Genomic DNA, 17,395 nt, shown 5'->3' with positions numbered 1-17,395 from the left:
TTTCAAATATTTTTTTTATTATTTTCGGCAGTTTGGCGACCAACTTTTGTCGCTTTTCTTGACAGACCAAATTTGGTTGCTAATTTTTGGTCGCTTTTTACAGGAATTCTAGTAGTGTGAGAGAAAGAGAGGGTGGAGAAAAATCTGAAAAAATGAGAGAGAAAAATAATACAATGCATATTTTATGACTTAAGAGTAGGATGTGACCATAAATAGATATTTGGCTATAAAAATCAAAAGTTAGCTATGGAATATCATTTTTTAAAAGGGTATTTATTTAAAATAAATAAGGTATCAATCCTTGCTATAGGAAGTAAAAAATTTTACTTTTTATTCTGAAACGGACCAACTACAATTACCCACAAGGAAAGTAGTAACTACGAAATGCGTTGACATTTAGGGGTTGTATAAGGATAAGAGATTAATAATCTCGGGATGAAATGTGAAATTTTTGTTAAAGTTTTTATTCGGGTATAAGGAATATAAGGATACAGTTAGAGTTGGAAAAAAAGAAGTTTATCCAAATTTATTTAAGTGTAAAACCGGCATATGTTTTGTTTTATATTATACCCCTTATATCATATTTTTTGTCCAATGAACAAATCAAGAAATGTATATCCACTAAATAATCGGGTCATTTTTTAGTCGATGCATCATAATTTCCACGTTACGCTGACCGTAACCTATACAGTCAAACCTCTCTATACAATATCGTTTGTTTCGATATTTTTTTGCTTTGATAATAAATGGTTCTTATACACCTATAATAATATTTGGTGTTTAAATATATTTTGGCTGTTATAAATAAAAATTATCAAAAATTAACTTATTTAATGTTACATATAAAAGATAAGAAAGGTACTAAATTTAAATACTCAAAAAATATGTAAATTTTATTAATTTAATATTAAAGAAAGCTACCACATTATTAATAAATTTGTAACTAAATGTATAATGATTTGCACTCTAAAACATATATTTTAAAGCTACTAAAAAATTAAATTATTTCAAGATTAGTGAAAAATTCCGTAATTGTAGCTTGGTTCGAAGACTCCAGTCTTTTACTAACGATATAACGTTTGAATTCGTGAAGATGTTCAAACTTTCAGCAAAAAGATATCTAATAACTTTCCCTTGAAGGTAAATAAGAGGTTCACAGTTGAATTTTTTATCTCAGTCCAAGTAGCAGTGAGATCAAAATCTTTAAACTTATTATTGGTGATCTTATTAGTGATTCTACATGGATATTATAGAGGGGTAATTTTACAAAGAGCGTATTATCATAAAGGTGGATGTTGCTTATAGAAAGGTAAAACATAATATGAAATATCAACTCCAAGAAAAACTTAACTTTTATAGTGAATAACTGTTATATGATACAGAGATATCTGACTATATTAAAAGCTTGTTTGTACTGAATGACGAGTAGTCCAAATCGGTTGGCACACGACAATTTTGAGGGCATATATATGCTTATTAAAAACTTGAATTTTAGTTAATTTAAGCTTAAATATAGTTCAAGAAATGAGATATCTATTCAGGAGTCATTTCCTCTCCTCAACTACATCCTCCCTCCCTCCCAGTCAAAGTACTCAATTTAGGGCTGGACATATATCGGGTATAATCGATAGCCCGAATCGATAAATGCTATTGAGTTATCGATATTGGGTTATTGTATAAATAATTCGATAACGGTTTAATGTTATTTGACTATTGAGTTATCGATTTAGGTCTCGGATCGCTCTATTTTATTAACGGTTTAACCGATGGCCCAATAAGGTTTAACAAAATTAAAATTTTACCCACTAAATATATAAAACCACCTTATGGCTTCATTCTCTCATTCTTTCAATTCTCTTAACAGTTACCCTTCATCTTCAGACCTTAATCCTTAGAGTAAGTTTTATACTTTTCTGAATTTCTCATCTTAATTTTTTAGTTAAGATTTTTAGTTTTAAGCTTAAAAGATTTAATTGTTCAAAGTTTTAATTTTTCTATTTGTTTCTTTTGTTGACCCCACTAATGGGATTCGACTAGGTTGTTGTAGTATTTGTTTCTTTTGTTGCACTATTCTTTAGTATTTACTAGATTAAGATTTTATTACTTTTATGTGGATTATGCCCGCCCCCAGTGAGATAGTTTGAAAGATTAGATTGTTGAATGTCTTATTCTTACTGCTACTAACTTATAACTTTGAAAATTGAGATCAATAATTGAGATTTTCAAATGCAAAGAAAGTTTTTTTTTCTAAAGTTGAAATTTAATCCCTCTTTTCTTAAGAGCAAAAATTTAGTTTTTTTCTCTTAGCAGTATGATCACGATTTCTATAATATAAACATGAAATTCTTGAATATATTTTATTCTTATCGGGTAAACCGATAACCGAATCGTTAAGGATCATTAATCGACTAACTGATACCTAGAGGCGGATCTAGGAATTGAAGTGTATGGGTTCCTACCACAATTTCAAGTCAATATATTATAATACCCGAATTAAGGAATAAGTATCAATATTCACCTTATATTTAGAAAATAACACTGGATAGGAAGCAGAGCTTAGGGAAGTAGAACTAGAAGTAGAATCTGAAGAGGTTTGCGGCTTGAAAAATCTCTTGATTATATCGACTCTCACTAAAATGCCCTACAGATCACAAGGCATAAATTAAATATTACAGTCTGCACTTAGTTTCAACATATAAAATTTCAACACCAAATACGTACCATGTAGTATATGTAACTACTGGAACAAGCTACTAGAGAGTTTTTTTCCCTATTTTTGCTTTGAGTTGAGGAATCTGGATACAAACCTCTTCCTTTGTGACTGCCTGCAACAGAGAAAAAAATGTATAATGTCAATATTATTTGAAAATAGAGATCAAATTGTGTATTGGTTTCATAGAATCACAGAGTAAATTGAGGGGCGAACCTACAGTAAAAGGTTAAGAGATATTATTTCATATAATATAATACAAGAGGAAAATAATTATATAAAAAAAAATTGAAGGAGGGAGAGGACCTACAATGGAAATGGGTCACTGACTTGTCTTTGATAGGCAACAAAAGAGAAGTCAAGATTGAAGAAGATTAGAAGAAAGAACGAAGAACCCGTGGCTGCAACAAGATATTTGAAACCCTAACTCTTTTTTTCCAATGTTTTTTAGGTTCACTTTAGTCATATATTATTATTAGTAGTCGTACCCGCGCGATGCGCGGTCAATATTAAAAAAATATTAATTAAATTAAATTATGATCAGGCTTGTTTGATCCTATTAGATCGTATTGCTTTAATAATATTCAATTGTCATCTTGTTTGTTAATACGATATACCCAATAATGAAATCTCTATTAAATCAAACGTACTTATATAGTCAGTGAATAACTTTTTTGTTCTATTTTTCTTTATTATATTAAACAATATTTAGTATTCGCTTTTTTTGTGTAATATATAAGAAGATATATAATTTATTACTATTGATTTTAGTTTTTGCTTTTTTATTTTAAAATAATTTAAAAACTCCAACTTGAAACTACTCCCACCCAATTTGAATGGGTAGTTTTTTTTATATTTATATTTTCGTTTTTTATATAGTTAATTATAAGATATCTATATTTATTAATTCAAATAAAGTAATCAATTAATATATATATGAATATATTCATATATATGGTAGTTTTATATTTATTATTTTCGTTTTTTATATATATTTAAATTTAAAAAGAATAACCAATAATTAATTATTAACTAAATAATAAATTTAGTAACTAATTATGTCATGTGGCTTTTTTTTAAGCTGCCATTTGGATTAACGAAAGGGCTTTTCCCTCTCCTTTTAGTAATATATAAATTCTGTTGTTCTTAATAATATTATCTAAATTTTAGTGAATAAAATCTTTGTTAAACTAATGGGACTTATACAGGCAGCGCATCGAATAACTTTTTTGTTATGTATTTTTCTTTATTATATTTTCAAATATTTAATGCTACTACATTGGTAATAGAAAGTTTCATTTAGGGTTGCTTATCGGGCGGATTGGGCGGTTATTTACTCTTAACGGTTTGGCTTATCAGTTATCGGCTTTTAAATGTATTAATCCACTAGCCACCCGATAAGATATCAGACAGATTGGTATCGGTTTAGTTCTTATCGGACGATTTATCGGCCTAATTCATATATTATTCTAGGACACACACTTGGTGCTACTTCATGCCTTCTCTCTCTTTAAGTGTGTTCAACACTCTCCTTCTTAACTATTGGCTGAGATTGTAAGCCATGAGGTTGTAAGCCATGACATACCTGAGACAACTATTAGTTTATGTTTAATCTACCATATCAATAATTTCAGTGATGAAAGAATATTAATAATAAAGTAACCTCACCATAACTCAACCACAATCTCATTGAAGTCGTGTTGAATAAATGGCCAGTGTGTGTTTTGCAAAAGTCCAACCTTAATCTCCCACTAAGATTTATGTCTTTATTTTGTTAGCAATCAAGGCCTTCTAGATATGTATAAATACAACACTTCAGCATCCCTAGAAAATCATGTGATACAAATAGTTTTCTCAAAGAAAAAATTAAAGATAAAAGAAAATTAGAAGAATGGAGAATGAAAGAAAAATTTATATGGATAGAAATTTCTTAACGGGTTAACGGATTATCCGTTAAGAAAATTGAATAATCCGCCCTCAAACCGATAAGCCGTTAATAAAAAAAATTCAATCCGTTCCCCGTCCGTTAAACCATTAACACGATACCAATAAGCCATTAAGCTTCGGTTTCGGTTCGGTTTTCGGTTTCGGATCGGTTTTGAACACCCCTAGTTTCATTAGCATATTACGTTATTTCATATTTTTCTCTGAAGTTTTTTTTATTTCTTTATTTTTGTTTTTTTATTTTCAAATAATTTTAAAACTCCAACTTAAAACTACTCCCCAATTTGAATTGATAATTTATTATTTTTTAATTTCGTTTTTATTTTAAATCTCACATTTGAAACTACTCCCGATTTGGATGGGTAGTTTTTCTTCTCTTTTTTCGTTTTTTACAGCTTTTTTTTTTTTTGCTTTTAAAAATAATAATTTAAAAGCTCCAACTTGAAAATACTCCCACCCAATTTGAATGGGTAGTTATTTTTTTATATATTTATATTTTCGTTTTTATATTATAGTTAATTATAAGATATCTATATTTATTAATTTAAATAAAGTAACCAATAACTAATTATTAATTAAAAATAACTACCAATTTGAATGGGTAGTTATTTTCTTATATATTTATATTTTTGTTTTTTTATTATAGTTAATTATAAGATATATATTTTTATTTTAAAATATCAACTTGAAACTACTCCATGATTTGAATGAGTTGTTTTTCTTCTATTTTATTTGTTTTTTATAGTTTTTTTTGTTTTTTATTTTAAAATAATTTAAAAACTCCAACTTTAAACTAATCCCACCCAATTTGAATGAGTAGTTATTTTTAAATATATTTATATTTTGATTTTTTATTATAGTTAATTATAAGATATCTATATTTATTAATTCAATTAAAGTAACCAATATATATATATGGTAGTTTTGTATTTTTTAATTTTTGTTTTTATATATATATTTAAATTCAAAAATAATAACCAATAACTAATTATTAATTAAAAGTAACTACCAATTTGAATGGGTAGTTATTTTCTTATATATTTATATTTTTGTTTTTATATAGTTAATTATAAGATATCTATATTTATTAATTCAAATAAAGTAATCAATTAATATATATATATATATATATATATATATATATATATATATATGGCAGTTTTATATTTTTTATTATTTTCGTTTTTTATATATATTTAAACTCAAAAAGAATAACCACTAATTAATTATTAACTAAATAATAAATTTAGTAACTAATTATGTCATGTGCCTTTTTTTTAAGCTGCCACTTGGATTAACGAAAGGGTTTTTTCCTCTCCTTTTAGTAATATATAGATTCTATTGTTCTTAATAATATTATCCTACTAATATATAGATTTGAATAGATTTGAATATAAGGAGATGACTTTGTCCTCTCCTTTTAATAATATATAGATTTGAAATTCCAACTTGAAACTACTCCCACCCAATTTGAATGGTAGTTATTTTTTTATATATTTATTTTTTCATTTTTTTTATTTAATTATATATATATATATATATAGTTGGTAGTTTTTTATTTTTTATTTTTTTGTTTTTTATAGATATTTAAATTTAAAAATAATAACTAATTTAGTAACTAATTATGTCATGTGGCTTTTTTTAAGGCTGCCACTTGGCTTAAGGAGATGGCTTTGTCCTCTCCTTTTAATAATATATAGATATAGATTTAAATTTAAAAATAATAACCAATAACTAATTAGTAACTAACTATGCCATGTGGCTTTTTTTTAGACATAGATATAGATTTTTTTATTTTTTTATTTCGATATTTATTATAAAATAAATTAAAAGTTCCAACTTTGTTGGAGCTTTGTCCTAAAAATCTACACTTATTGTTTTATGGTTATACCGCACTTGGCATCATATAATTATTTACTTCTCTTTATATATATATAATACACACACACTACAATATTAAAAAGAAACTACTCCACAATTTGAATCAAAAGTTTTTTATTTCTTTATTTTCGTTTTTTTATTTTAAAATAATTTTAAAACTCAACTTAAAACTACTTCCCAATTTGAATTGGTAATTTTTTATTTTTTTAATATCATTTTTTATTTTAAAATTATTTTGAAACTCCAACTTGAAACTACTCCCAACCAATTTGAATGGTAGTTATTTTTTTATATATTTATATTTTCGTTTTTTATTATAGTTAATTATAAATAAATAAATAAATATATATATATATATATATATATATATATATATATATATATATATATAGTTGGTAGTTTTTTTATAGATATTTAATTTTAAAAATAATAACCAATAACTAATTAGTAACTAATTATGCCATGTGGCTTTTTTTTTAGGCTGTCACTTGGCTTAAGGAGATGGCTTTGTCCTCTCCTTTTAATAATATATAGATTTAGTAACTAATTATGTCATGTGGCTTTTTTTAAGCTGCCACTTGGATTAACGAAAAAGCTTTTTTCTCTCCTTTTAGTAATATATAGATTCTGTTGTTCTTAATAATATTATCTAAATTTTAGTGAATAAAATCTTTGTTAAACTAACAGGACTTATACAGGCAGCGCATCGAATAACTTTTTTGTTATGTATTTTTCTTTATTATATTTTCAAATATTTAATGCTACTACATTGTTAATAGAAAGTTTTATTAGCATATTACGTTATTTAATATTTTTCTCAGCAGTTTTTTTTATTTCTTTATTTTTTTTTTATTTTCAAATAATTTTAAAACTCCAACTTAAAACTACTCCCCAATTTGAATTGATAATTTATTATTTTTTAATTTCGTTTTTTGTTTTAAATCTCACATTTGAAACTACTCCCGATTTGGATGAGTAGTTTTTCTTCTTTTTTTCGTTTTTTATAGCTGTTTTTTTTTGCGTTTTAAAAAAAAATAATTTATAAGCTCCAACTTGAAAATACTCCCACCCAATTTGAATGGGTAGTTATTTTTTTATATATTTATATTTTCGTTTTTATCTTATAGTTAATTATAAGATATCTATATTTATTAATTTAAATAAAGTAACCAATAACTAATTATTAATTTAAAATAACTACCAATTTGAATGGGTAGTTATTTTCTTATATATTTATATTTTCGTTTTTTTATTATAGTTAATTATAAGATATCTATTTTTATTTTAAAATTATTTTAAAACACCAACTTGAAACTACTCCATGATTTGAATGAGTTGTTTTTCTTCTATTTTTTTGTTTTTTTATAGTTTTTTTTATATTTTTTTATTTTAAAATAATTTAAAAACTCCAACTTTAAACTAATCCCACCTAATTTGAATGAGTAGTTATTTTTACATATTTTTTGATTTTTTTATTATAGTTAATTATAAGATATCTATATTTATTAATTCAATTAAAGTAACCAATATATATATATATATATATATATATATATATATATATATATATATATATATATATATATATATATATATAGTTTTGTATTTTTTAATTTTCGTTTTTATATATATTTAAATTCAAAAATAATAACCAATAACTAATTATTAATTAAAAATAACTACCAATTTGAATGGGTAGTTCATTTCTTATATATTTATATTTTCGTTTTTTTATTATAGTTAATTATAAGATATCTTTTTTTATTTTAATTATTTTAAAACTCCAACTTGAAACTATTCCCCGATTTGAATGGGTAGTTTTTCTTCTGTTTTTTTTCCGTTTTTTATAGCTTTATTTTTTTTTGTTTTTTGATTTTAAAATAACCAATAACTTTATTGGTTATTCTATTGTTCTGCCATTTGGCTTCATGAGGTGTTTTTGTCTTCTGCTTTTAATTATAGTTGGCTTCATGAGGTGCTTTTGTCTTCTGCTTTTAATTATAGATAGACTATTTTTTTTTTGCTTTTTGATTTTAAAATAATTTAACAATTCCAACTTGAAACTACTCCGACCCAATTTGAATGGGTAGTTATTTATATATATATATGGTAGTTTTTTTTAATTATTTTCATTTTTTAGATATATTTAAATTAAAAAGAATAACCAATAACTAATTTAATAACTAATTATGCCATGTGTCATTCAATTGTTATGCCATTTGGCTTCATGAGGTGCTTTTGTCTTCTGCTTTTAATTATATAGATAGAAGATTTAAATTTAAAAATAATAACCAATAACTAATTAGTAACTAATTATGCCATGTGGCTTTTTTTAGGCTGCCACTTGGCTTAAGGAGATGACTTTGACATCTCCTTTTAATAATATACTAGTATTAGTACCCGCACGATGCGCGGACACAATTCATGTTAAACTGTGATGTTGGTTATTTGAATCATGTGCAAATAACCTTAAAATATAAACCTCTCAGATAAAAATTATATAATATTAGATATTAATTATGAAGTAGGATATGAAATTATTGTTCAAATCTCGTAGTGCACAACCTATTTTGTTTTTTATTTGTAGCAACCTAACTACTTAATTTTAGTACTTGCAATTCGTTTTGCTGTCAGTATCAAAGAATACTAAACATATCATGTTGCGATCTGTCTTGTTTGAGCACATTAGATCATATTATTTTAACAAACTTCTTACTATCACTTTGTTTTTATCTAAAAGTTAAATATGTCTTATTCATCACATTATTTTTATGCAAATTCTTTTTTTTTCTTATAGTTATTGTATTATTTATTGTATTATATATTATTTAAAATTATTTTACTATCATATAATTTTTTATTATCTTAATTAATATCTTTCTTATTATTCTTTTAATAGTCTTTAATAACTATAAATATTTTATTCTTGAAATTTGGTATATTTTTATGCATTCAATTTTTTTAATCATTTAAACTTATTGTAATATTTTTAAATATAATTAAATTTTTTAATTAATTTAATGTATAAGTATCCTCACACTATCTCTATTGTTTTACTACATTCTCTTCCCTACTATAAATTTTAATTATTTTTATATTAATTTTTTTACCTTTAACCAGAATAATATCATATTTTATTTTAAATTGTAAAATTGAATTAGTCTAAAATATTAATACATATATTTGATGATTATGTTACAAATATATTGAGTTCTCTTATAACTATTTTTGTATTAGATGCAGTTATTTATTTTTTTTAACTTTAAGATACAAATTTAATTTTTTATTTTCATTAGTAAAATTACCTATATTAGAAAGTTATTTATATTATTAAAATTTTATTTTAATCATAGAAAAATAATTTCTTAATTGTTTGAACATATTATATATATGTAGTAATATGTTTATTGTCATTTTATTTCTTTACATAATATTTTAAAAAATAAAAACTTATGAAATAAAAAAAATCTCATCTCAAATTCAAATAATTCTTATCATTCTATTTTCTAAATTGGACCGCATTTTTAAAATATTATACTATATATTCAAACTTAAACTAACTGCACTCAATTCAGATATTAATCATAGAAAAATATTTTCTTTGTTGTTTGAACATATTATATGTTAATGTTGTAGTAATAGTTTCATTATCATTTTATTTCTTACGTAAATTTTCTTTCTTTTTTTGATTTAATACAAATTTAATATTTAATTTTTATTAATAAAATTACCTATATTAGAAATTTATTTTCTAGTTTAATATTTTTTCATAAATAAGACTTCAATTTCGTGATATTATCCATAGTTTGGACATTCTAATCATAGTTTTAATAAATTTCTAATTTCAAATTCAAATAGCCTTTCCCTTTCATTTCTAATAATAATTTTTTAATAATTTTGCTAATTTTTAATCTATTATATAGTCTTATTACGTTTTATGTGGCTTTTCATTAACTTATAATTTTTTTTAATATCATTATAATCTACTATTCTTTAATATAATATAGATAAATATATAATTTCTAATCATAAAATAAATATTTATTTTGTTTTTAAAAATATTGCTCGAAAATTCTAAATTATTTAAATTTTAATAAGATTTTAAGCATTGTATATTTAATTTAATTTATTTTTTAAACTTATGATTTATTAATATCTCATATTATCTCTAATTTATTTCTATTATTCAATATTTTTAGTTTTTGATTTTATCCATTAGACTTGAGTTACGTGGATTATCCATATTATGAATTTTCTTATCATAATATAAAAAACTTTCCCATCTCAAATTTAAATAAGTTTTACCCTTCTTCTCTATGATAAAAAATTTGAATTTTTATTTTTTCTCTATTTATTATTTATTTTTGATATTATATTATTAAATACCTAATATTATTACATTGTCATGTGGATTTTTATTAGCTTGTTTGAATTTAATATTTATTTCTACTACATTTATTCTAATATAATATAGATAAAAATTAAAAAACTTTCTCAAATTCAAATAAGTTTTATTATTCTATTTTCTATATTTGACTACATTTTTAAAGAATTATGTTATACTTTCAAACTTAAACTTACTGTACTCAATTCAAATATTAATAAAAAGATATTTTCTTAATTGTTTGAACACATTATATCTGAATGTTGTAGTAATATTTACGTATAAAATATTCGTTTGCCCGATTTATCAATATTAATATGACTTTATTATTCTTATTTTTAAAATATTTTTTTACTGATTATTTAAGTTTTTTCTTACCTTATAAATAATTTATATACTTTATTTAAGATCTTATTTTGCTGCAGCAGGCGTGAGAAGCGGGCAACATCTGGGTTCTAGTATTTACCACTGGACCAAATATAAATTATGCAACTTAGTTCCCATCTAATTATTGTTAAATATTCAATAGATTTCTTAATACAAATACCGGTTCTGCACAAAAGCTATCGGAACCCATACATATTACTGTTAGTCCGGTATTACCCGATAACCGATATCTTATCGGTTCGGTTATCAGTTTAGCATATTTATAAACCGATAACCGATATACCGAACCGACCAATGCCCACCCCTGACTCAACTTCCATAATAACGCGCAGAGACTTGAGAACCACAAATTAAGAGAAAAGGATAGAAAAAACCACAGCACGACTCACGACTAATCATAGACAAAATTTTGACTTTTATACTGGATTACCAAATCAAACATCAATTTGCTTGTTCAACTATTGATGAATCTTCTCTGAGGAAATGATAAAAAAGAAACGACAGAACAAACTCACCATAGTCGATTTGCAGATACGATGTTGGCAGTCAGACAGCTCCAATTAGCGACTCTTGTACTACTTGTGATCTGCAGCACAACAATATCCAAAGCCCAAAATATTACTCAGTGCACTTCTTCTTGTGGTGATATTCATAACATCACCTTTCCATTTCGATTGAAAGCTGATCCCAAGAATTGCGGAAATTCTAGGTTCCAGCTCGATTGCCAGAATAATCGTACTGTCATAAGTTTGGAGTCAAGGACATATAACGTGTTGGAAATCAACTATGATAAATTCTTGATCAGAGCAATTGACCCTGGTTTGCTGAATCAGACCACGAACTGCACTTTTTCTCCGAAGTACTTCACCACAGCTGTTCCTGGCACCTCAACTTTTAACGATTTAGCTCTCAACATTCCCATTATATATGTCAATTGTTTAGCCATGGTAAACTCTTCGCGCTATGTGGAGACTACTTTCTGCGGATCACAGAACAATACTTCTTTCTTTAATTATTCACAAAGTCATAGCTATGTGGCCATAGGAGAGGACATGTCGATTTCGGATTTGGCAGAGAGTTGCAGCGTGGAAATAGTAGCCTGGGCGTCGGCTCGTGGGCTTTCGGGTAACAATACTTCTCTATCGAGCATTCAGGATGCCCTGAGTTACGGGTCTGAGCTTTCTTGGAAGCGTACCTTCTTGTGTAGAGAATGTCAAGACTACTGTTTTTCTGAAGGCAACGACTACCGTTGCAGCCGCAACAATAGGCACTTGCGCTGCGACGATGGCAGCCCCTTTGATCTTCCCCTCCCTTGTAAGTCAATATTCAATTTGGAATTCCTTTTCGAGAATTATCTGTTTTGCAAAATCCCATATATGTGGTTTTTTCCGAGTCCTGATTGGAGGTACTGACTAGTGTTTTGAAGATACAAGTATCTCCCTAAGTGCTGCAACTTAGCAATTTTAAGGTGTCATTCTTTACCACAGATTAAGTCTTCAATTAAAGCAGCCAACTTTCATTCATCTATTATATCCACTCTCTAGGGGGTCTATTGTATGAAGTTTTAAGAAAATTTTGGATCTCTTTTGCGTTTAATTCTCCACGTTTTTTTATGCTTATCAGTTAGTTACCCTCTTAACTATACTAAGTTTCAATTCGCAGCAACTTATTTCAAGATATAACAACCTCTATTTTACTCAAGTTCCTATATTTGGACAATGCAGGTAGCATCCACTTGCATGGAGGTACGTATTTGAGATACTGGATTGCAATAATAACGCCATTATAGCGTTAAAACAATACGTTTTCCATATAGCTGTAAGCTCTTTCTTCAAGTCTTTACCAAATTTGCTTCTTCTAACGTAAATTTTCCTTTGTGATTTGCCTGTTGGACAGTTCTTACTATAATATTTGGCGGATTTGGTATAGGTGAGTCTTCTTATCTTACTCAACGATGACCATAAGCATTCTTGGTACACTCTGAATTCTGAATAATGAAATAGCTTTGAAGCATAGTCAAACCCCTTCACCCTATGAAAAAGGATGTGGTTTTCTAATCAATGACTTCCATTTTTCTTTTTGAAAATTATGCAGCTGCAATTCTGTCATTCCGATTTCTCTTTGGATTGGTTTTCCTGGTTGCATTAATAGTGTACAGATGGAGAAGACGGCACTTATCTATGTATCAATCAATTGAAGACTTCCTGCAAATCCAAAGCAACCTTGTGCCAATTAAGTACTCCTATTCTGAGATTAAGAAGATGACGAATAAATTCAAGGAAAAACTTGGCGAAGGAGCCTATGGAACTGTCTTTAAAGGAAAGCTCCGTAGTGGTCCTTTTGTTGCAGTAAAGATTATGCACAAGTCCATGACTAGTGGGGAAGAATTTATCAGTGAAGTTTCCACAATTGGAAGGATTCACCATGTAAATGTTGTGCAGCTCATTGGATTCTGCGTTGAGGGCTCAAAACGTGCTTTGGTATATGACTTCATGCCTAATAGCTCCTTGGACAAGTACATATTTCCGCAAGAAGGAATTGTTTCCTTGAGTTACAAACAAATGTTCGAGATATCTCTAGGAGTTGCTCGTGGGATAGATTATCTACATCGGGGGTGTGACATGCAGATCTTACATTTTGATATAAAGCCTCACAACATTCTTCTGGATGAAAATTTCAATCCAAGAATATCTGACTTTGGGCTTGCAAAATTGTACCCAACAGATGATAGTATTGTGACTCTAACTGCAGCTAGAGGGACAGTGGGTTACATGGCTCCGGAGTTGTTCTATAAAAATATTGGAGGAGTGTCATACAAAGCCGATGTATATAGTTATGGTATGTTGTTGATGGAAATGGCAGGCAGAAGGAAGAACATGAACCCATTTGCGGATCATTTAAGCCAAATATACTTTCCTACATGGGTTTACGACCAATTTAATGAAGGAAATGATATAGAGATGCAGGACGCCAGCGAGGAAGATAGGAAGATGGTAAAGAAGATAATATTTGTGGCATTGTGGTGCATACAGATGAAGCCTGTTGATCGTCCTGCAATGAACAAAGTTGTTGAAATGCTTGAAGGAGATGTTCAACTCCTACAGATGCCCCCTAGACCTTTTATATCTCCTCGTGAGATTGCCGGGGATGTTATCGAGACAATAAAAATTTCCACGGAGGTATAGGTGGCCACTCACTGTGTTGTGCAATCCATTGTCATAAACTCGTAATTTACTTAATTAAAATCTTTCATTTGAGCTGGTGATTACCCTTTCTACATTTTGTTTTTCTCCAATATACAATCTGTCTGATTCATTGTTCAAGTATCAGTTTCTTACATCAAACTAAGATTCCTAGGATTTGATATGAGATGTATATCTGAAGTGTTTTATGATTTATGATCTCATGGAGTAAAGTAAAATTAATGTCGACTTCAAGATGCAATGTTTGTTGCATTGTGAGTCATTAATCCTTTCAAGATAGTGCTACAAGATTGATTTAGTTCACGACATTCAATATCTCTAAGAAGTGTTCAAACTCATGAGACCCCAAGCAGTCAATTCTGTCCCATGCTGTTGAAACTAGTTCTTCCTTGGTTTTCATTGTTAGAGTTTTGAGTATAGTATGAGGCTTTAGTGAAGTGTATATTACTCCCTCCGTTCCAATTTATGTGAACCTGTTTGACTGGGCACGAAATTTAAGAGAAAAAATGAAGACTTTTGGAACAAGTCCAAATGGGGCCCAGAGTATTTGTGTGATTATAAAAGTTTCTCATTAAGGGTAGAATTGTAACTTTAAGCTAAATTGTTATCAAATTTAGAAAGGGTTCATTCTTTTTGGAACAGACCAAAAAGGAAATAAGTTCACATAAACTGGAACAGAGAGAGTAGTTTATTTGCATGTTGGTGTTGCAAATAGTTCGAAAGGTAACTATCAAGCATAGTTTCATCAAACAAGGAAATGATTACATCATCATATTTTCTTTATAGAGTGAGATTTGTTGAATATGTCAATATCCCATATCGGTTGGGAAGTAAATTGGGTTGGTACTTTACCCTATAAAAGAAGGCCTAATATTTATGATTTAAATACACATCTCATTTGTCTTCTTATCTTTTTTAAGGCATTTGTATCTTCTCTCTTTAGTATTATTTCACATGTATGTGGAATAAAATATTGGTTGTGTTCGAGGAAGTAGGCAAAATTGGTCGAACCTCATAAATTCTGGTGTTCTTTATATTTTTGTCTTATTGTCTTATTTATTATTTGGTGGCCGCCATAATTTTTGGTATAGTAGTTGTGACTCATTCACACTATATACATTTGGCTTCCACAATAATTGGTATCAGAGCCAAGGTACTGTTTAAGTATGCTCTATGGTTGAAGCATAGTCTGATCTTCCACATCAGAAAAGATTTATCTTGGTAACTGAGTCAAGGTTCTATCTGAGTATACTCTGTGGTTGCAGCTTAGTCTGATCTTCCACACCAGAAAGAAAATAATTTTGATTTGTGTCGTTAGCTACTAAATAATATTTGTGTCTAAGATGAGAGACAATAAACAAGAAGAATCTACATCAAGTGTCAACAATACGTCATCATTGATATCTTTGCTTATGACAAGAATTGTGTCAAATGCGAAATTTGCGGTAGAAATTTTTGACGGGTCAGGACATTTTGGGATGTGGCAAAGCGAGGTTCTAGATGTCCTTTTTCAACAAGGGCTAGATCTTGCCATTGAAGAAAAAAGACCAGATGTTATTGGAGAAGAAGATTGGAGAATTATCAACCGTGTTGTTTGCGGTACCATTCGATCCTACCTTGCTAGAGAGCATAAATATCCATACACAAAGAAAACTTCTGCAAGTAAATTATGAAAAGCACTAGGGGATAAATTTTTAAAGAAAAATAGTCAAAATAAATTGTACATGAAGAAGAGACTGTTTCGCTTTACCTATGTTCCTAGTACCACGATGAATGAACATATCACCAGTTTCAATAAGTTGGTCATAGATTTGCAAAATATGGATGCAACTTTTGATGATGGTGACTTGGCCTTGATGTTATTGGGGTCACTTCCTGATGAGTACGAGCACCTTGAAACTACTCTACTCCATGAAAATGACGAAATTTCTCTCAGAGAAGTTTGTTCGGCTTTGTATAGCTATGAACAAAGAAAAGGAGAAAAATAGAAGGGCGGAGAAGGAGAAACACTGGTTGTGAGGGGTCGTCCTCAAAATCAAACGAGGACAAGGAAGGGAAGATCCAAGTCAAGATCTAGACCCGACAAAGATGAATGTGCTTTTTGTCGAGAAAAGGGGCACTGGAAGAAAGACTGTCCGAAGTTGAAGAATAAAGAGAAACATAACAATGGAAACGCCATTATGGATTCAAATGTAGCTGATTATGATGATTCAGACTTCTCATTAGTTACAACAGAGTCATCAACATCATAAGACATATGGTTGATGGACTCGGCTTGTAACTATCATCTGTGTCCCAATAGGGACTGTTTTGTAGATTTTCAAGAAGGAGAATATGGAGTCATCCACACAGCGGATAACAACCCTCTTACCTCATATGGAATTGGTTCAATATGATTAAGGAACCATGATAGATTGATCAGAACATTAACAGATGTTCGATATGTACCGGATTTGAAGAAGAATCTCATCTCTGTGGGAGCCCTAGAATCAAAAGGGTTCAAAATCATTGCAGAAAATGGAGTGATGAGAGTATGTTTCGGTCCACTAGTTGTAATGAAGGCCAATCGGAAGAACAATAACATGTACCATTATCGCGCTAGTACAGTTATTAGGACTGCGACAATGACATCCAGTGACGAAAAAGAGGCAGAAGCAACCAGGCTATGGCACATGCGCTTGGGACATGCTGGAGGAAAATCCTTGAAAACCATATCGGATCAAGGATTGTAAAAAGGAGTAAAGGCTTGCAACTTGGAGTTTGCGAGCATTGTGTCAAAAGGGAAACAGACAAGGGTTAAATTTGGTACAACGATCCATAATACTAAAGACATTTTGGGTTATATACACTCTGATGTTTGGGGTCCTTCCAAAATACCTTCATTGG

The 17,395-nt window shown here is 28.3% G+C and overlaps 1 protein-coding gene across 1 annotated transcript; it reads left to right on the top strand.

Annotated features, from left to right (window-relative positions):
* Nucleotides 1-11,663: 11,663 nt before the first annotated feature.
* LOC107765020 (rust resistance kinase Lr10-like) lies at nucleotides 11,664-14,581 on the top strand. Its single transcript, XM_016583589.2, has 4 exons — nucleotides 11,664-12,620; nucleotides 13,031-13,051; nucleotides 13,203-13,235; nucleotides 13,401-14,581. The coding sequence occupies exons 1-4, from the start codon at nucleotides 11,843-11,845 to the stop codon at nucleotides 14,489-14,491; spliced, it is 1,923 nt and encodes a 640-aa protein (XP_016439075.1). The 5' UTR covers nucleotides 11,664-11,842; the 3' UTR covers nucleotides 14,492-14,581.
* Nucleotides 14,582-17,395: the final 2,814 nt, after the last annotated feature.

This window comes from Nicotiana tabacum, chromosome 6 (genome assembly GCF_000715075.1).
Source record: "Nicotiana tabacum cultivar K326 chromosome 6, ASM71507v2, whole genome shotgun sequence".
Taxonomy (NCBI): Eukaryota; Viridiplantae; Streptophyta; class Magnoliopsida; order Solanales; family Solanaceae; genus Nicotiana; species Nicotiana tabacum.
The sequence above is the reverse complement of the archived record's forward strand: the minus strand, read 5'-3'. Positions and strand labels throughout refer to the sequence as shown.